Source organism: Protomyces lactucae-debilis (assembly GCF_002105105.1).
Source record: "Protomyces lactucae-debilis strain 12-1054 chromosome Unknown BCR37scaffold_10, whole genome shotgun sequence".
Classification (NCBI taxonomy): domain Eukaryota; kingdom Fungi; phylum Ascomycota; class Taphrinomycetes; order Taphrinales; family Protomycetaceae; genus Protomyces; species Protomyces lactucae-debilis.
In genome coordinates this window covers 173,634-192,367 of record NW_024468002.1, presented here as the reverse complement: position 1 = coordinate 192,367, position 18,734 = coordinate 173,634, and the positions used below count along the sequence as shown (strand labels likewise).

The following is an 18,734-nucleotide window of genomic DNA, read 5'->3' as shown; positions in this document are numbered from 1 at the left end:
TGATCAAAAGACAGAGCTGCTTGGGACTGAAGGGGTGGGTTGAAAAGAAAATCCATGGCAACATCCTCGAGAAGTGAAATGGGAAGGAGATGTCGGAAAGAGGTAAGAAGGTACCTGAAGCAAACCACAAAATGTTGGCAAGCTTGAAAGAAGTCGTATCGCCAGTCGCTTGAAAGGAGAAGGGTCAAAGGGACGTACCGAAGAAAAGGAAGTAGTCCCTGAAGAAGTTGATGAGCATGTAAGCTCTCATTTAGCGGCAACTTGAGCTGCCGGTTGCATGAGAATTTCTGGTGTGCGTGTTCGGAGCGGAAGCCTTCGTTTCGCAGCAGATGCAAAACGATCGAGTGTAGATTGTCCGACGACCGAATAGGCCGCTGCAGCCGATTGTGTTCGATCGAGCAAGGGTAAAGATTCCTGGCTGCTAGTCGTAGATGCAGTCAAGGGTCGCATAAAGTACCTTGTTTCTGAAGTTGTTGATGTCGCTGGACTACTCGCAGTGGAATCATCCGTCATTGCAGGCACTGCACATTCAGGATGCGACGCGGAAGAAGGCATTTGACACAACCTGGGTCTGGCTTGAGGCTCGATGCAGACACGTACAGGACTCAGCTTGAACGGGTGTTCCACGCACATGGAGTGTCGCCTGCCAATTGGACATGCAGGAGGCCTACTGCAAGCTGATGTGCGGATTCCTTGCATTTCCTCGGGAACACCAGTGAGAAGGATACCGATGTGCGGTGGTAGTCCAGTTTGTTGTTGCTGTTTGGCAAGAGTCACCTGTCGCAACGTCGGAAGTGCATCTTCCTGTAGGCTGAAATGCCTGACTCTGAGGGCATAGGGACTCTGTAGTGTTTGCACATCCTTTGGTTGTTCCTGCTCGAGCCGCACAGTCTCCTCGACAATTCGTAGATCCGGACGACGCAGCTGGATGCCCAGCCTAAGCGCGCCATCCAATTCGCGCAAATCGATAGGTTTGCACACACAGCCATCGATCCCTGCAGCGGCATACCGCGCCCGCGCTGCTGGTGTGTCACTCGTTGTGCAGGCAATAATCACCAATGCTGCACCTTCCGGCGTGGCGCGGATTTGTTCTGCAACTTGTACACCAGAAATGCCTGGCATGTCGATATCCAAGAGCACTAAATCGAGTTGTTGCGCATGCTGTTTGTAGTGTGCCAATGCCTGAAATCCATCTGCGGCGTGCAACAAGGCATCGTGATCCACAAGATCTGGAAAGTGGTGGCGAAGTGTTCGATCGAGGATACGCAGGTTCATGGCATTATCGTCGACGCAGAGGGTGCGTAGTTGCTTCTGCATGGTGGTTGTTGCTGCTTCGTCGATGGGTCGAAGGAGCAGTGGCGCATCGCCGAGCAGGGAGTGGCTCCGTGAGCGCGCCAGGATTGTGGTCCCTACTTCACTGGCTTGCTAGCAGGAGTCTCGAGTAATGCAGAGTAGCAGGATGTGTGTATGGGAGGTGAGCTAGCAGTGGTAGTGCGTGGTGAGAGTGGTAGTGCTGGCCAGTTGGCGCCTCCTTTGCAATTCCCTGCTGCTGGGCCCTCTCTCGCTCTCTCTCGCGTCCGATCTTCCGGTCTGCGCGCGCTTATTCTCCCTCCTGCTGACTGAGCCTGCACTCGGCGCCTCAAGGATCGAGATCCAGTCCACGCCTGCTTGGCCTTGGCATATGATCAGAGTCAGATCAGACTGCCAATTCTCCGCACACTTGTGAATCGATCGAGTCATCTACAAAAGCACTTCATATCAGCGGCCCCAGAAAATAACGAGCTGCCCGTCAATGCTTGTCATGTGATAACAACAGGCCCAATAGCTGCACAATGTACTCTATACTACACTGTCGTCGACTCGTCGGAGCCCGGCATCGGTAAAAAGCCGGTCACGCTAGCTCACGGAACCGAAGCCCCACGTTTCTTTTGACAACTTGACATGTTGCGTTACTTGCGTAGCTGTCACGCTGATCCAGTTGATGCTACTTGCTTGTCGACCCGCTCGATCGAGTCCAGGATCCCTCTCAGTGCCTTGATTGCTAAGCGGATCTGGTTTTCCTGAGCAGCACGCAATCACCTTCGCTTCACAAAAACAATGGACGCTGCAAGACCATTCTGCTCGCAATTGTGTCCTTGCAGGCTTGCACGCGGAGAAAATAATCTCGTTTGCATCTGAAATCGAATCTACCACATGCCTCGGCTCCAGCTACACAGTTCAAACAGACTGAAACAGTTGCGATAGCTCGAGCTCTGCATGATGAGACTAAGACTGCAGTCTCTGCTAGGCAGTACCAGCACTGTCCAATCTTCAGCGTCCATGTCTTCATGACTATTACCATCTACTACTATCTGGACAGTCACTGACAACTTGTTGCATCAGATGATCTCGGAACTTAGGCAAGTCAAGGTTTCGAAGAGCACGGCTCGTTACAGTTGCACATCATGCAGCACATGGCAGCTCATGGCTAGCAACCTCAGTCTGGCAATTGCTGTTAACGGTCGCGATTCATCGAGCTACCGAGGCTCCATGCACATAAGCATAGCAAGCAAAAGGCAGACGCCATGACTCATGAGTCTATGGCAGATATGGTCGAGCAGATGAAAGATTGCATACGCTTGCAATTTGACATTTGGAAATTGTAATCTCGTAGGTCGTGAACCTATAATTTACCAAGAATCATCCATGCTGGCCCTTGTATGCCGCTTCTAATGTTTTCTCTGCTGCTAGAAAGGTGTCAATCCATCAACTACAGCAAAATTCTCCAGCGGGTAGCTGGCTGAGTCTGATACAAGTGTTGAAGTTGAGTTGGTGCTGAGATGTGACATGCTTTGAATTTTTGACAAGACCTTCTGCAAAGATCGTCCCCTTAACTGCAAATGGCACGGGCCAGCCAGGCGGCCCAGGCCAGGTGCACCGTGCAGGGTTTTCAACTTTTCAACCAGCGCTAGACTTGAAAACGATAGCAGGCTTTGTTTGGCGGCATACGAATTGACCACGGGCCTCGCCCTCAGACAGAGTCTGTGCTTGGCACTGCTTGCCCTGTGAACACCGCCTACTGCTAAGCTCCAAGGTCTAGTCGCTCAGCCAGCCCATCTTCACAAATAGCCGAAGTCGTGGGCAGGTTAGGTTATTTCCAGTTTAAGTGGGACTAGAACGAAACGTGCGTCAGCGTCAGGCAGCTACGATGCCAATACTGCTCTGTTTACAAACTGACTACGACATTACAATGTGTTACTCACAGACGTACTCGCTAGTCGTGTTGGTTGGACGCATGCAGGACTGCTTTGTTCAAGTCTCAGGTTGATCTTCAGACGTGCGTGCAATGCACAGACTTCGCGAGGACACACTGCCGGAATTGCAATCACGACGCTCGTTCCTCTTTAAGAGGCGACCGAATGCATCGGCCAATGCATGTTCTGCCTATGAACAGCCTTTCCCGACCGTCTTCGGGAGGTGCACAGGTTCGCGCGTGCAATGAAACAAGCTGTTGTTATGATATCATGACATGATTACAGCCAACTATAGCTATTGAGCGCAAATGACCCATCAAGAGTCTTATGGTCTGCCTAATCCGGCTCTGTGTCCTTGTACACTTGTGCCAGTTGCGAAAGACCGTTGCTCTCTTTGCGGCTTGCGGGAGATTTGAGGACATGGCTGGCCAATGAGTGCGCTCGAACCGTTGACCTTGCGAATCCGGATCTCTGGGACGTGCATCGTACTTTTGCGCTTTTAAGATTTTGCGCAAAGGTGCGGAAGGCCGGACACGGTTCGCCGCTGCCCTTCTTCATCTCTCGGCAGATGCAGCGGCAAGACATGCTTCAAATTTCATGACACCAAGGTAAGTGACTAGAAAACTTGGCAGGGCTGGCGATGGCGAGCCTAGCACCAGACGAAAAGCACCTTTGCATCAAAAGTAAGGCCTCCCGCTACCGACCGCCATCCTTACATTGCACTTCACACCGCTGAGGCCTTTCATCTCCTGGGGTTGAGCAAGAGTATATCACTGCTTGACAGGCCGCTTCTTTTGTCAAACCTTTCACGAACAGACCACCCATCATGTCGAGCATGACGCGGTCAATAACGCGCAAGTTCAAGAAACTTGGCAAAGACACATCTGCCAGACTAGGCAGTATTGGAAGCAGCAACAGCAGCAGCGATAGCAGCGACAGAGAATTCAAGCATGGTGCAGACTGTGAGATGAGTTCACCATCGAGTCCAGCGTCCAGCAGTGGCAGCAGCAACAAAACCATCACCTACGCATTCGATAGCCCATCCAGCGACGCATCGTCTTTTACAATCACAGATGGAGACAGTAGTAGTCGTCGCAGTATACGCTCCTCACAAGCAGCCAGCTTTATGGATAACGCTACAAAGCGGCTTTCCACAGGCTCAAGTGTATACGACCCTGGCTATGGCGCTGGTTGCTTTGCCGTCAATCTGGAGGAACTTTTGGCTGAGCAGGACTTGCCAGAGTGGAACGATCCAGAGGTGCAACAACTAAAGCAAAAGGGCCTGCACAAGTACACAGCTCAGGACTACACAAGTCTGCTATGAAGACGCTTCCATCTTAATTCATTCTAGCGCATTCAGCGGGCTTTGGCTGCCTTTCTTTCTTTGAGCTGTGCACATGGGATGTGTACAGCTTGCCTGCCAACTGTATAGCAACGCCGTGCACAGAAGCCACATCAGACGAGCAAGTCTCGAGATCATCGGCATGTAAAGTGTAAGGCATTAGGTAATACATTTCGCAACTGTCGCGTCGTCATCCTGCTTGGGCTACATAGGGTAGACATGGAGATGATGAAGCCATGAAAGTATTGTGGAAGGCACTGTTGCTAAACAATTGCGAGCAGATTTCATGACATCTGAAAAGCTATTACAAATTCTTGCATAGTCTTTGCTACGTTACCAGAAACATGTCGGGTCTATGCTAATCTACTGGTCACATACCAAGTCTGTGCTAGCTACTGATGATTGTTGCCCGTGATGATCAAATTGCCTTCCTCGAGACGCTCGTCGAGAACACGGTTCAACTCTGCACGAGTCGTAGGATCATCATCCTGACCTGGGTTGACCTCCTCAAACTTGAGCTTCTTGTTGACCCAGTAGAAGAAGGCAGATACTGCGCCTCCCATGTACGGGCCTGCAAAATAGATCCAAAAGTAGCCCTCGAATGAGCGGTTGGTGATGGCAGGACCCAGAGCACGCGCAGGGTTTGCGCCGCAACCTGTCCAGTTGACTCCCCAAAGGTGAGCAATGAAGAGAGCCAAACCAATACCAACCGGAGCAATGAAAGTCGCCTTGTGTTTCTCAGCTGCTAGCATGATGATTGTAAAGACTAGCATGATCGTAAGGAACATTTCGAGGAAGAGACCTTGTGTGATGCTTGTTCCTTGCGACAGCGCAACAGACACGTTCAAACTGCCTGGCGACAAGGAGTCCACAATAGCTGCTGCAGTGATACCGCCAAGTAGCTGAGCAAGTGTTAGAAGCGCCATGCGAAGGGGTGTGATGGCGCCAATCAAGCAAAGCGCAAATGAGACAGCCCTATGGTCAGCACAGTCTTGTGAAAAAAGGGATCATACGGGTTGAAGAGTCCTCCGCTGATGCGGAAAAAGACCCAAGCATTCACAGTCAGCGAAAACCCAAAGCATAGCGAGATGTAGAGCAGAATCGACACGTTGGTTCCGGAAGTCACGTTAATGGCCGTCGAGCTTGAAGTGTCTGCAGGGACATTGGCAACGTTACAGCCACCCAGTGCAAACATCAGGAAGAGCACCGTGCCGATAAACTCTGACATACCAGCAACAAGCTCATTTTTGATCCAGTTTGGCAGGAAGTGAATCGTTCTGTGACGCTTCTCGTGAACCTCTTCTGTCGGCAGAGAAAAGATTTGTGGAATCGGGATCGCAAGACCCGCGCTGCTCTCTTCATCTGCAGACCTTTCCTTGGATCGGGAAACTGATCCAGGTCGTCCATCTATGGCTGAGCGCACCGAGCGGCGGTCAGTGGATGGCCTTGTTGTTGAGTGGACCTCAGTCTCCACGTTGGTAGGAGGATTGTCTGTCGTCATCGCTGCTGCTGTTGTCACCAGACGAAGTCCGTGTAGATGGAAAGTAGGTGATAGATACCTTGACGGTGGGCACTGGGCGGACTAGCATCTTATTATCTCAAGTCAGTCATGTGTGACTTGCGCTTGACACAGAATCTTGCTTTTCCGTGGTCAGGGATCCGCAATGACGTCTGTGACAGGGCCTGACAGGGCGCATCGGCTGGAGTCCAGCCATTACTTTTTTGCAGACCCGCGCTTGCACATGGCAAAGCCGCCCAATTGCATCTCAAAAGTCATCGAGCTTGTGTCTCTGATGAGCAGCTTAATGCTTAGCAGACCGCTGGCTTCATGTGCTGTGGCTGGTCGGAACGCGCAATCGAGTTACTGTTCTCCCGAGCAGCTGTATCGGAGCAAATATGGAAGCTGAGGCTCTAGTCGTAGCCATGTACTCGTAGCCGTGTAGTCTGTAGCCAAGTATGCCAGATACTCTGTTTAGCAGGCCATGTATGGCCCTACTCTGCGCAATGGTCATGCGCGTGTGCAAATCAAACATCAACGTTCAGCACCTGCTCCGCGCTTCAGCTGCTGATGAGGTCAAGAGCGAGCGTGGAAGGCCTTGAGTACTACTAGGTCACCTTGCATCCATGGCTGCGATACTGACCTTGAAACTGTAGGTTGTAAAGGCTTGCAAACTGTTCCGGACAGTATCTTTGCGACTTTCGGTCGCTCGTGCGAACAAAGCCAGATTGACACGCCACTGCACAACAAATCACCCAAAGCGCATCGCTAAGGTGCCCAGGTGTCCCTAGTCATCGGACTTTGTCTGCTCTTCAAAAAGGGACCCTCGACCCTTTCATCTTCTGTATGCTCCAGTCTCTGTCTAGAAACGCGTTTCGACCTTTCCAGGTCAATTTTGCTCGCTGTCAATGCTTCAAACCCAGTAAACGAGCTTTCAGCCAGTCGACTAGCCGCTTGCTACGTTCGAGACGGGCCAGTCAAAAGATAGACGCTGCATCAGATCGGGCGACTACTCCGGACCTGAATAGTCATCGTTTGACCGATAGCGCTTTGTACAGATTACGCTCATCCCGGTCTGAATATGAAAAGCAATCGCGTGAAGAAGATTCCTCCCAGTCTCGCCATCAAGGCGAGCGCCAGGAGGAGTTCAATGCATGGGAGTCTGCTCAGACGCCGTATCAGAGGCTTGACTACGTAAGAGATCGCCGTCGCCGCACTGGCACTGTCATTGCTATGGGCTTCACGGCCATCAATGGCTACATCTGGTATCAATGGTCCCTTGCTGAGCCGGATAAATTTGAATCTATGCGCGGTGGATTCTCAAGGGCAACCTTCAAGGACAGAAATACGCAAGCACTCCACACCTACTTGATTGAAAACTTCACCTTGTCAGCGAATAACTGGCAAGAGCATCGCTGGCACACCATATTGTCCGCGGGGTTCAGTCATCAAAGTCTCTGGCATCTTTTAGCTAACACCGTTGGCGTTATGAGTTTTTTCCCCATCACTGCCATGGGACTGGGCGTGCCTGTCGCTACCGTATCCTACTTGGCATGCATTGTTGGTGGCAGTTTATTGACACTCCACCGCAAAGGTGTGGATGTCATCGAAGACGTCAAGGATGTCGTGACTGGTAAAGTTGAGTACGGCGTCTCGAACGATCTAGCCTATGGCACTAGCTTCCAAGACGAGCTCGCCCGGCTCGTTGGGTTCGAAGTGCCGAGTTGGTCAATAGCTGAACAGAAACGGCGAAGCAATGCTAAATTCCAGAACGATGTTCCTGGTTTGGGTGCAAGTGCAGGGGTTTGTGGACTCTTTACCATCTCAACAATGATGGCGCCGACTGCCGGGGTCGCCGTCTTCTTCATTCCCTTGCCGGCTTGGCTGGCTTGGTCTCTCCTGACGGGCGTCGATACGCTGTGTACTTTTGATGAAGAATCACGTCAGAAACTTGCCGACAAGATTGGCATTATGCTTGGACATGAGGCTCATCTTGGAGGTACGATAACCGGTCTTTTGACAGCGGTGCTCTTTTTTGGGAGGCTGTTCCGCAGATGAGGTGTCGAACAAACAATACAGCAGTCGTATATAAGCTCGAGCAATGGTCTGTCTCCGTCTGAGAAGTCTGTATTGAGACTGCCTTTTTGTTCTTCGGGTAGATAGCAGGAGACACGTGTGCGGCTCATAACGGGGAACGTTAAAATTCAATCAGATGCGACAACCCGCAGCACACCGACAGTACTGTATTATACCCAAGGAGCCGAGACTATTGCTCGGCAGTGAGGCTCAACTGGCCTAATTGTCACTTGGTAGCACTTGACCAGAACACCCAGTCATCGCGTTGTCAGGCTATGTTTGTGCCACCATGTCAGATGAGAGAGGTTCAATAGACGACGCGATGCAATCAATCGAAGCAGCCCCAGTGATCAAGCAGCGAACGCGGTACAAGCACTCTGACTATGTATGCGAAAAGTGTCGACGCGCTCACAGGCGTTGTAAGCATGACCCTCGACTGGACCCTAATTACGATCCAAATAAGCCGCGCAAGCGTAAACGACACGACAGGGGTGATGATGCGGACGGAGCAGGCCAATCGAGTGTCGCTTCGCTTCAACAAACTGCTAGCGAAGAGGGATCGATGCGGCTGGAATCTGTGCCAAATGAAAGTTTCTTGTTGGATGAGCTGACGCCGACAGTAAGTTTGGAATGTCCTCTGCCTCCTCCAGCGACAGAGATTCAGGACCCGACGAGCGAACGCCATATCGAGCTGCTGACGCACCTCATACAGGCATTCTCCATATGTCCGCCTTCTGAAGTTCACAATGCACAATGGCGCCAAATGCTTCAGGACTCTGAAGCGCTCAGAACAGCTGTCCTTTCATTGACTATTCTGCAGTCGCCTCTGCATAGCGAGCGACTCGATGAAGCCTTAGGATACAAACATACGGCAGTCACTTTGCAACTGTCGGAGCCCAGCTACGACAGTGACTACTATGCCCACTGTACTCCACTCTTCATCAGTTTACTGCTTTGTCTGTGTGAGTTTGCCTCACAATCACCCCTGGAAGTGCTGGCTCTGCATGCTTCACAAAGCCGTCTGTTGCTCGATGGCTATTTAGCTCAAGATGCTCTGCCTGACCTCTTCACGCAGATGATGATGCCCTCACTGCAGGAAGATTGCGCAATCAGCAAAAGGCTGCTTGAACGACATCCCAGCATTGCAACGCCCTTCTTATTTGTCTTTCCAGGTATTGATATCGCGCAAGACTGTGCAGTTGGCAACGTTCAAGACCTTTTGGGTCTTGCGCTGACTGGCTATGCGCTGGCCCTCCGGCCGCCTGGTGCGTATGGCCATGCTGTGCTTCGATTGATGTTTCGCGTCTGCTTGCATGTGATTCACCGCGACCTACTACCCTCTGCGCAACAACGCTTTGCGGATCTGATGGTGGAGACGCTGTACGTACTGGCGACATGGCTCGAGTACTATGACCGACCTCATCCAGGCCATCTCAGAATGAGCCTGTGTGCCAAGATTGAAGTCGTGGAACACTTTTTTGGTACGATGGTCTTGCCTAGAGCAGTCGTTGACCTTTTGGACGGGCGGCCGATTGTTGAGTCGCTTCCATCTAATGTCTTTTAGGCTTGTATGTCCATGTATGTGGATGACCCCTCACTCTAGTCGGGCCTTCTAGCGAATACAAGAGTAGATATCAAGAACGAAGAAATGCTTATGATGACCATCTAGCTGATCCCAAATGCCATGCCGGGCCAACCCTGGCAATTCCGCATGCAATCCCACCCGAAGCTGCACGTCCAATTGATTGCTTTCCAAGGTTTTCTGCTTTCTGGGGAAGTCGGCTGCCAATTGGCCGCAGATCTACGACCAGACCACCCGACAAACCGCCTGACTACAGATATGTTTAGGAAAGACTCGGAGAGAGCTGCGACGCTTGCGAGCCTCGATCTCAACCTTAATCAGACATCTGGGCCTGCCATTCGAAAGCTACTTGGTCATCAAAAGCATCTTCTTCACCGCGACAACAATAACCAAGGCAGCTTCTAGGCAAACACGCATCGGATAGGCGATCTGGTAGTTCACGACGTTGATTCACATGCGCGCCTGAGATCCAACACACTTGCTACGGTGAATATTGCCTTCTGACCGAACTAGCAGAACATATTCTCGACATCTAGCGACACCACCGCCATTGTCTTCTCCGCGAAGTGTGTGATTGCGCGATGCCACAGAAAAAGACGGCTTCCTCTCGGGCTTCTGCTCCTAGGCGAACGGCTCCTTATTCACACAACAATTACGTTTGTGAGACTTGCAGAAAAGCACATAGACGTTGCAAGCACGACCCAGGGGATGATCCAACATACGATCCAACCAAGAAGTTTAAGCGCATCAAAAACCAGGGCCAGGAAGGATCCACTTCACCTGGTGCTAGCGGAGCGATACCGCAGCCTGCTGTGACCTCTGTCCCTCGAAGCGCTGGTATGGGTCTTAACGAACAAGGGAAGAATTACCTTCGATTACAGCCGCCATCCTCCCCACGGCTTTCATTGACCTCTGAGCTTTCTAGCGGTTCCATGCTTCTCACAGCAAGCACTGGTACCAGCTTTCCGAACACTGCTCACGCCTACTCAATGGACTATGAGCAATTGTTCATGGAAGTCTTTGATGCTTTTGTCACAACGCCAATGCCTGTTCAATGCTGGCAAAGCGAGTGGCGGGCCATGCTTGAACTTTCGCCTGCATTGCGTGCCGGTTCTGTGTGTTCTCATATGCTCTACAAACCCTGCAGCCCGGCGCAAATACAGGAAGCCTTGGAGTACAAGCGCGAAGCCAACCTCTTGGTCTTGTCAGAACCCAATGAACCCGACACCGAGTATTGGCGTCGTGCCACTGGTATCTTTTTGGTTGGTTCACTCGCGTATTGTGAATTCACATCGCAGGCACCGCATGATGCATTCATGGCTGCGCTGACTAATCTACATCCATTCTTACTACAATACGTCCAGCGTGGGTTTTTCCCTCCTGCACTTGCGGCATTGCCATTTGGAGATACGCTTGAACGTTTCCCAGTCTTACCAAGAGCTGTCGCTGCTTTGCCGCACATCGCACAACCCTTCTTTGAGCTCTTCCCGCATGTTGATTTTTACACAGGATGGAGTACAGGCAATATACAGAATCTCATGTCCATCACGCTTGATGCGTGTTTATATATGCAAGACTTGCCAGGTACGCATGGAAAGCAAGTGAGGAGTCTGGTCGCGCGACTTATGACTTTCAATACATTCAGGGAAGTCTATCCCTGCGATGTGAATCCGTTTGTTGTGCTCATGACAACGACGGTCTATACATTGGCGATCTTGCTGGAGTATCCCGATCGGGAACGGCCGTCTCACTTACGACAGGACCTGCAAGTCAAGCTTGATTTAGTTGAACGGTCAGGACCGCCGATTGCATTCACGCGTTCAGTTATCGGCATACTGGACGGTGAGAATAGTCTCGCGAGAGTATTACGGGCAAGATCGTATTGGGCTTGAGTGCATATGCCCAATTGTAGTTTTATTTGATCACACGAGCATGCACGTAGTTCTAAATTTGTAGTCCAGAAAGACTCAACTGCTTTACAAAGTGATTTACTACAAGAATTTGAATAGGGATGCTATATGTACTCTTAAAGAGTGTACCTGAAGCCAGGTGTGTCGTAGAGAGTGACCTCTCCAGCATCGACACGCTTGTTCTGCCTCCTGTAGTAGAATGACTGAAGACCAACAAGGGTTCCGAGAAGACCAGTCAGAGCAATGGTGGTGGCCATACCAGAACGGTACTTGGGTGCCTCCTTCTGCACAAAGATGGTGGAAGCGATGATACCACCAATAGCACCCCATCCAGTCTGTACGGCAGTACCAACGGCACGACGACCGTTGCCGACGATGTTGTTGGAGGAGAAACCAATCGTCATAGGAATGTTGACGTTGGCAGCAGCGACGGCCAAGAAGATACCAAAGTATCGGACCTTGGTGTTGACGACATAGCCGACAAGTGCCAGACCAATGATGACCATAAGACTGTTGAACATGATGAATGGGCCACGAGTCTTTGCCTTGTCCGAGAAGTAAGAGACGATGAGTGCGTAAGGGATGGCAGCAATGTAAGGAGGTGATGAGAGGACAAGTGCCTTTTCAGCCTTGTATCCCATACCGGCAATAATGACAGGAAGGAAGTAGGCAAGAGCGTAGGTCGAGGTGGTGGCACAACCAAAGATGACACCGTAGAACCAAAGCTTACCTTCGGCAAGGAAACCAAGAGCCTGCTTGAGGGTAATGACCTTGTGGTCGTTCTTGGCATCGTGACGATCGCGCTCGAGCAATTGGATGACGGCGCGTCGTTGACGGTCGTTGAGCCAAGCAGCATCCTGTGGGAAGTCGGAAATGATGAAGAATCCAACAATGGCAAAGAAGCAGGTAGCAACACCCTCGCAGATGAAGATGTATCGCCACCCAGCAAGACCGTGTTTGCCGTTGAGGTCAGAAATGGCGGAAGCAATGAGACCAGAGAAACCGGAGAGCAAGGCACCAGTCATGTAAAAGATGGTGAGCCTGAGCTGGAGTGCGTAACGTGGGTACCAACATGTGATGAGGTACACGGCTCCGGGGAAGAAAGAACCCTCAGCGGCACCGAGCAGCACACGGAGGACGGCGAGTGTCTGCCAGTTCTTGACGAAACCAGCACCGATAGAAACAACACCGAAAGCCATGCAGACAGCCGACAAAAGGTATCGGGTACCAATGCGACGGAGGAAAACGTTGGAGGGCACCTCGAAGAGGAAGTATGCTGGGAAAAAGACGAGGAGAACAATGGAGTAGTAGTTCTGCTTGGGGTTGAGCAGACCCAAGTCCTTGCCCATACCGTCGACACGCGCAGCCGAAATGTTGACACGGTCGAGCAGCGCGCAGGCATAGAGCACACAAAGGATGGGAAGAAGGACAAAGTCAATCTTGAGGTACAATTTCCTCATCTCCTTGTCGGAGAGGACGGCCTCAGACGCGCCAGATGCGCCTGTAGGCACGCGTCCAAAGTCCTTCTCCTCAAGGGAGTCCTCGTAGGTAGTGACACCATTGTTCTTCACGTCGTCACGGGTGGCCATCGTTGCTGAGAGGGGCGTGTAGAGGTCCATGGACAGGTGGGAGGCAGCATCTTCTTATAGACAGCTGCCCCTGATGGAGTCCTTCGGGCTCGATGCCGTGTACCCCGGACTATGGACTGTCCTGTCGAGGGCCGAGGCCGCGCAAGGGTCGTAATCGGGACATAGTCTGCAGCAATGTGGAGTTGGGTCTGACTGACAGTGACTGTAGCACCAGAAAGTTAAACTTCTTTTTCTGACACCTACCCCACAGTCACCCGCGGGCGCCACCAGCCAAAAAGGGCGCCACCCCGCGAAAGCCGCATCAAAGAGCAGAGAGCTGGACCAAGGAGAAGAACGCGACGCCCCGGGCAAATCAAGGCGAATCGCTGCGCAAATTGTAATTCCCAAGTGTCAAGCGTGACCTGTCGCCTGACTTGCCTCTAGATTGACAAAGACTCTGCAGCTGTTTTAAGGATAGTACTCAGTGGGTTGACTGAAGTGACAAAGGGCACTAGCAGTGACTTTGATGGGTAGAGACCAAGGTCACCATATAGAAGCAGTGAAAAGCTGGTCAGAGTTTACGCTGTTGATTATGGTTCAGTCGCTCCGGACATACGAACAGCTAGACCAGGCACTTGGAACTTGGAAGTTGGAAGGCAAGCTGAAGCGCGCTGTTGCCGGGGTTCGTCCGTGAATTGTTGCAGCGTGCACAATGCACAGACCACCAGCCAGCGCTCATTTCTAGACTCTGACAACTCTAGTCAAGCCAAGCGCGAGCTGCGCGACGTGCCATCAAGCGACAAGCGGATCGACGATGTCAGCGTACGCGTTGACCACTTGGCACAAGCAGACAGTCGGCGCTGGCAAGCAGAAACGATCATGTCTAGTGCCAGGTTAAGTCAACTTTCTTGACTCTTGACCGTGGCATTCACCAAAGAGTCTTCAGTTGAGGAGCTAGAGCGAGTTTCTAGTCCACTGTAGACTTAGAAAGTCACTGTAGACTCTGAGTGTAGAGTCAGTGTAGACACTGAAGAGTTACTGCAGAATCCAGACACTACCGGACTCTACTCAGTACCAATGGGAAGCGTTGGACATTGAGACGACCGGCTATGATCGCAAACACGGGGAACGTGCGAAGTTCCATGATCAAGTTCCATCGCGAAGTAGAATTTCCAGACCAGTCATATCACCAGACCAGAGTCAGAACTTCTCAGAAGTCCAAGGCTGCCAGCACGCGCATCGCCGCAGTCTATTATGACTATCTGCAGAGATCAGACTACAGTCTATAGCACCTGGCCCCGTGCCAGTTCATCGTCACCTGGGCCGGGCAAGCATGCTGCATGCATTTGGTGCCTCCATGCAAATTCGCGTTGCTTCGCTAATTTCGCTCTTCTTCGCTGCCACGAAATGTGATTCAAACACGGCTCAACCCGAGTCAAGCGGGTTTGGGTGCATCGGCAAAGATCTATTGTCGACCACTTGACAAAGTTGACAGTTTGTCCGGTCCCGGAGACGGGAACGCCACTCGAGAGTCGAGACACTCGATGACTCGACGATGAGCTTTGTCCTCCTCTCTGCTGAACTACAGTAGTCGTTCTTGACAGTTGACGCACTCGACGCTGTGTCGCAAAGACACCGACCACAGTCACTCCTGGGCTCTTCTCCGAAGAAAGGTTGCACGCGTAGCTAGGCCGTTGTTGACTTGAGTTACATCCTTGCTTTTTCTGGCAGTCCAAACCTGTCCGTGGTCAAGACTCGAAGTTCCAGTCAAACTGCCAGACGATGGTGCTTGGACTTTTCATTTCCTTGCGCAGGAGCTTCTTTTTGTGGGGTACCGGCCGCCCATCTCACCCGTCACTGACTCACTGACTCACTGCCGTCAGGCGTCAGCGACTCGTACCTAGCGAGTGTGTCCATAACGTCGACAACGACGACGAGTGTTCAATCGCCGCTGAGCGTGTCTGGACTTGGCAAAATCTGATACACCATGAATGACCATCTTGCAGAGCTGAATGTGCGGACGATGAGACTCTAGCGATGGACACCATTCAAAAGTGTTGGAAATGGTGACAAGTCGCAGTATGGATGCTCAGCAGAATAGTAGGGACAATATGCAATTGGCTTACCGGCAGTTGCATGCGTTGGTCGCCGTGAGAGGGATTGTTGAAACTAATGATCGACTAATCTGTTGTTGGTCTGCTTACTGGCCGCCATGCATCGCATCAGGCCCATGAAAGTGCCCGGGGTCTGCTGTCTCAGCATTCACTCCTCATCGGCACACAACTCGAAGCGACAATTGTAATCTGATAAATATCGCGATGAATTCGCAGTAGCGGTTCCATATCTCATCTAGTGCAGCAAATCGACTGAAGCAGTGTAAAGCAGGCATCTGGGTCCTCAGCAGCGAGCAGTCTGCCACTGAGCAGTATCGAGGCCGAGTATGACGCTCTGTGCCCCTGAGAGTGCGAACCCCGTTCAGATGGGACCTCGGCTCAACTCCGCAGTTGCTTCCCGGCAACGACACAAAAGATCACCAAGACACAGATTCACACAATCCTCGACAGACACACAGCAGAGACCAAACTTGCTACCAGCGCAACATCAGATATGTTCATCAAGGACAGACTCTTCATTGTCACAGGCGGTGCTTCAGGCCTTGGCGCTGCAACTGTTAAATCCCTCTTCGATCACGGCGCACATGTCGCTATCCTCGATCGCGACGAAGAAGCAGGTCCAGCCATCTGCAAGGAACTAGACAGTAAGCGTGTCACCTTCTACCAATGCGACATGGCCGACGACTCGTCTGTTGAGAAGGCCGTTGCAGATGCCATTGCGCATTCGAAATCAGTTGGCATCCCATTGCGAGGCGCAGCGACATGTGCAGGTGTCGGTATGGCCGGCAGAATTGTAGGTAAGGGAAACAAGCCCTTTGATCTCGAAACGTTCAAGTATGTCCTTCAAATCAACCTCTTCGGCACATTCAACGTCTGCCGTCTTGTCGCTGCGCATATGGCATCACTTGATCTGGATAGCGAGGCGAAGGAACGCGGAGTCTTGGTGATGGTTTCTAGCGCTGCTGCGACTCAGGGACAGGTTGGACAAGTCAGCTATGCTGCCAGTAAAGGCGCAATCAACGCACTCACACTTCCAATGGTGAGTTCCTGGAAATGATTGCAAGAGCATCACTAACGATAGGCTCGTGATATGGCCAAGATTGGCATCCGCACCGTGACAATTGCTCCGTCGCTTTTTGATACCAACATGGGCAAGAGCACGCCCGACAAGGCTAGGGAAGCACTCGAGTCGATGCTTGAGTTCCCGAAGCGATTCGGCAATGCTGCTGAGTTTGGTCACATGGCCCGTAGTTTGATTGAGAACACCTACGCCAACGGCGAGGTCTATGCCATCTCGGGCGCTTCACGTCTTGGTAAATTATGAACATGAGACTGAACAGTCGCTACACATAGAAAGCAAATCTCAGATCACTTCGGCGTAGTGAGAGGCACAGACATAGTGGAGTCGCCAACGAGCTGTCTTAACAAAGCCAGTATGGCTTGTTGATTCTTCCATGCATCCTGTCGTCCAGCATCCACAATTTCTTGTACGGAAGCTTCCAGTGTATTGGAAACGTGCTCAAGCTTCATCACTAATGCATCCAGTCGCGCTTCCATGTGAAGGCGGCTCTCCTTGACCGTTGCCTCGAGCCTGCCAATGGAGAGCTCAATCTCATCACATCGTCCAAGCACAGGACGCGGTGTCGAGCTCGGTTGGAATGACTCTACTGGCAGACTACACGGCGGCGTGGTTTCGACATCTTGAAGCCCGAGCGAGTCTCGTGGCAAGTCGAAAAGTCGCTCTGCAGCGATGCGCGAAGTAGAGATCTCGGGCGAATCGTCATCTGTGTCTGGCTCGTCTGCACCTGAGGAAGTAGTCAAGGATGAGATACTTAGAGAGAGTGCTGAACTGGGTTTGCGATAACGAAGCGTCAGCCTGAGACTCGGTGGTGGGGTCCGCAGCGCACTCGGTGGCCGTTGACTAGCTAGCGGGCCAGGCGTGTCCATCGCATGTATATCGCTTGAGGCCGGAGATGGAAGTGCAAAAAGTCTTGAACGGTTCTTGGGTATTTCCTCTGGCTGCAGCTCGATAGCTCGACAGTCTGTGATTGCCCGCAAATCAGAGCTCCGTGTTCGCATGGGACTGAAGCGACCTTTCTTCTTTGGCGACCTCCCGTACTTGCACTCGGCATCATACTTCACAGGCCTGTGATTGTACAAGTCACGCCAGGTTCTGGTAGTGCAGGCTCTTCGGGGTCGAGTGTCGCCCATTCGTGGATGGGTAGATATACCTGGTGCTCGAAACTGTGCCTGAAGCGCCGCACCAGAAGTCGACAAACGTCGTGCACCCCTCTCTTGGGACAAGGAACCAAATCAACTTCGACTCAGACACCTAGACAGTTGACAATGTCGATATTGCGATTGCGGCTTGCGGCTTGCTTGCGACTTGCTTGCGGCTTGCGGTCGTTGGAATTGGCCCTGCGCGATTGCGGGACAAAACCATGAAGCTGCCAGATGCCGCTAGCTCGTGCTTCTCGCACAACCAGGTCCCAGCAATTGCTCTGTGCGGGACTTAGCAGTGAGCCCGACGAGCGTGGTCCAGATCAATCTTGAGCTTCGAGTCAGCTTCATAGCTTGAGCAATGAGCATACACAGCACAGATCCGGAGACTGAACCCGGGGACTGAGTGAAGTTCTTCAGATGGGCTGAGGACAATCCCCTCGAATGGCTGGGCTATCAAGATATGGCTTAAGGTGTACCGTTCTTGTCTTTCATGGAGGAAACATGACACTGACCATTGCTCGCTCAGTCGCTTGTGCTTCTAGCGGGTATTGAATCCCACTGTCATCCTCTTGGCTGTCTTCTGGCTAATCATAAACCTTGAGCAAACCAGACTCCCCGTCAGAATCTGGTTCACTGAATTGATTTGCCGGATCGAAATGTGTGCTTTCGATGCTTGGATCAGTAGAAACGCGTTTCGCCAAGGCAGACGTAGCCGTTTCGAGATCGCCTAGCAAGACCGCGACCTGCTTCTGAAGGATTACTGCATCCTCGTGAGATTGAGCCTGCAAAGTTGCCAACGTTGACTGGAGAGTCTGAGTAGCCAACTCTTGTTGTGAGAGACTTTCTTCTGTTGCCCTTTGATCATTCGACTTTTGAAGGTTGTATTGATCCCATTGTCGATTGACAATACCCTCGAGCTCTGCTATGCGTTGCTTCAATTTCTGCGCCTCTTCCTCTCCAAGGAGGATTCCGTTGATAGTCTGGACAGATATGGATCGCTGGGATGGCTGTGGTTTGACTGCATTGAGGTCTGTCGTAGCAGAAGTCATTCCTGCTAGGGTTTGACACTCTGTGCTCATGTGGAAGTCCGTCGTAGAGCTTCCGAGTGTGTTTGAAGGGCCCAGCGGCGAACTTGTCAGTGCGTATTGTTTGTCTTGCAACGAGGAGTCCGTGGAGGATTCATTCTGA

At 51.7% G+C, this 18,734-nt stretch overlaps 9 protein-coding genes across 9 annotated transcripts; 5 read left to right on the top strand and 4 right to left on the bottom strand.

The window, feature by feature from the left end:
- Positions 1-246: 246 nt before the first annotated feature.
- BCR37DRAFT_387452 (CheY-like superfamily) lies at positions 247-1,317 on the bottom strand (the record flags this gene model as incomplete). The annotated part of the gene is made up of 1 exon (XM_040870536.1): positions 247-1,317. The coding sequence occupies one exon, from the start codon at positions 1,315-1,317 to the stop codon at positions 247-249; it is 1,071 nt and encodes a 356-aa protein (XP_040725094.1).
- A 2,742-nt stretch (positions 1,318-4,059) lies between these two features.
- Positions 4,060-4,557, top strand: BCR37DRAFT_387451 (uncharacterized protein; the record flags this gene model as incomplete). Its single annotated transcript, XM_040870535.1, has 1 exon — positions 4,060-4,557. The coding sequence occupies one exon, from the start codon at positions 4,060-4,062 to the stop codon at positions 4,555-4,557; it is 498 nt and encodes a 165-aa protein (XP_040725093.1).
- Positions 4,558-4,563: 6 nt separating this feature from the next.
- Positions 4,564-5,803, bottom strand: BCR37DRAFT_404294 (aquaporin-1; the record flags this gene model as incomplete). Its single annotated transcript, XM_040872059.1, has 3 exons — positions 4,564-5,038; positions 5,069-5,550; positions 5,589-5,803. The coding sequence occupies 3 exons, from the start codon at positions 5,801-5,803 to the stop codon at positions 4,968-4,970; spliced, it is 768 nt and encodes a 255-aa protein (XP_040725092.1). The 3' UTR covers positions 4,564-4,967.
- Positions 5,804-6,605: 802 nt separating this feature from the next.
- BCR37DRAFT_379867 (uncharacterized protein) lies at positions 6,606-8,265 on the top strand. The gene has a single exon (XM_040869364.1). It carries the CDS (start codon positions 6,920-6,922, stop codon positions 8,129-8,131), a length of 1,212 nt encoding a protein of 403 aa, XP_040725091.1. The 5' UTR covers positions 6,606-6,919; the 3' UTR covers positions 8,132-8,265.
- On the top strand, positions 8,260-9,935 carry BCR37DRAFT_26354 (uncharacterized protein). Its single transcript, XM_040866728.1, has one exon. It carries the CDS (start codon positions 8,439-8,441, stop codon positions 9,711-9,713), a length of 1,275 nt encoding a protein of 424 aa, XP_040725090.1. The 5' UTR covers positions 8,260-8,438; the 3' UTR covers positions 9,714-9,935.
- Position 9,936: 1 nt separating this feature from the next.
- BCR37DRAFT_24543 (uncharacterized protein) lies at positions 9,937-11,690 on the top strand. Its single transcript, XM_040866586.1, has one exon. It carries the CDS (start codon positions 10,313-10,315, stop codon positions 11,621-11,623), a length of 1,311 nt encoding a protein of 436 aa, XP_040725089.1. The 5' UTR covers positions 9,937-10,312; the 3' UTR covers positions 11,624-11,690.
- Positions 11,691-11,757: 67 nt separating this feature from the next.
- On the bottom strand, positions 11,758-13,230 carry BCR37DRAFT_347479 (major facilitator superfamily domain-containing protein; the record flags this gene model as incomplete). The annotated part of the gene is made up of 1 exon (XM_040867770.1): positions 11,758-13,230. One exon carries the CDS (start codon positions 13,228-13,230, stop codon positions 11,758-11,760), a length of 1,473 nt encoding a protein of 490 aa, XP_040725088.1.
- A 2,586-nt stretch (positions 13,231-15,816) lies between these two features.
- Positions 15,817-16,647, top strand: BCR37DRAFT_393001 (uncharacterized protein; the record flags this gene model as incomplete). Its single annotated transcript, XM_040871233.1, has 2 exons — positions 15,817-16,362; positions 16,405-16,647. 2 exons carry the CDS (start codon positions 15,817-15,819, stop codon positions 16,645-16,647), a joined length of 789 nt encoding a protein of 262 aa, XP_040725087.1.
- BCR37DRAFT_24573 (uncharacterized protein) lies at positions 16,392-17,832 on the bottom strand. Its single transcript, XM_040866587.1, has one exon. The coding sequence runs from the start codon at positions 17,532-17,534 to the stop codon at positions 16,692-16,694; it is 843 nt and encodes a 280-aa protein (XP_040725086.1). The 5' UTR covers positions 17,535-17,832; the 3' UTR covers positions 16,392-16,691.
- Between the last annotated feature and the right edge of the window lie 902 nt (positions 17,833-18,734).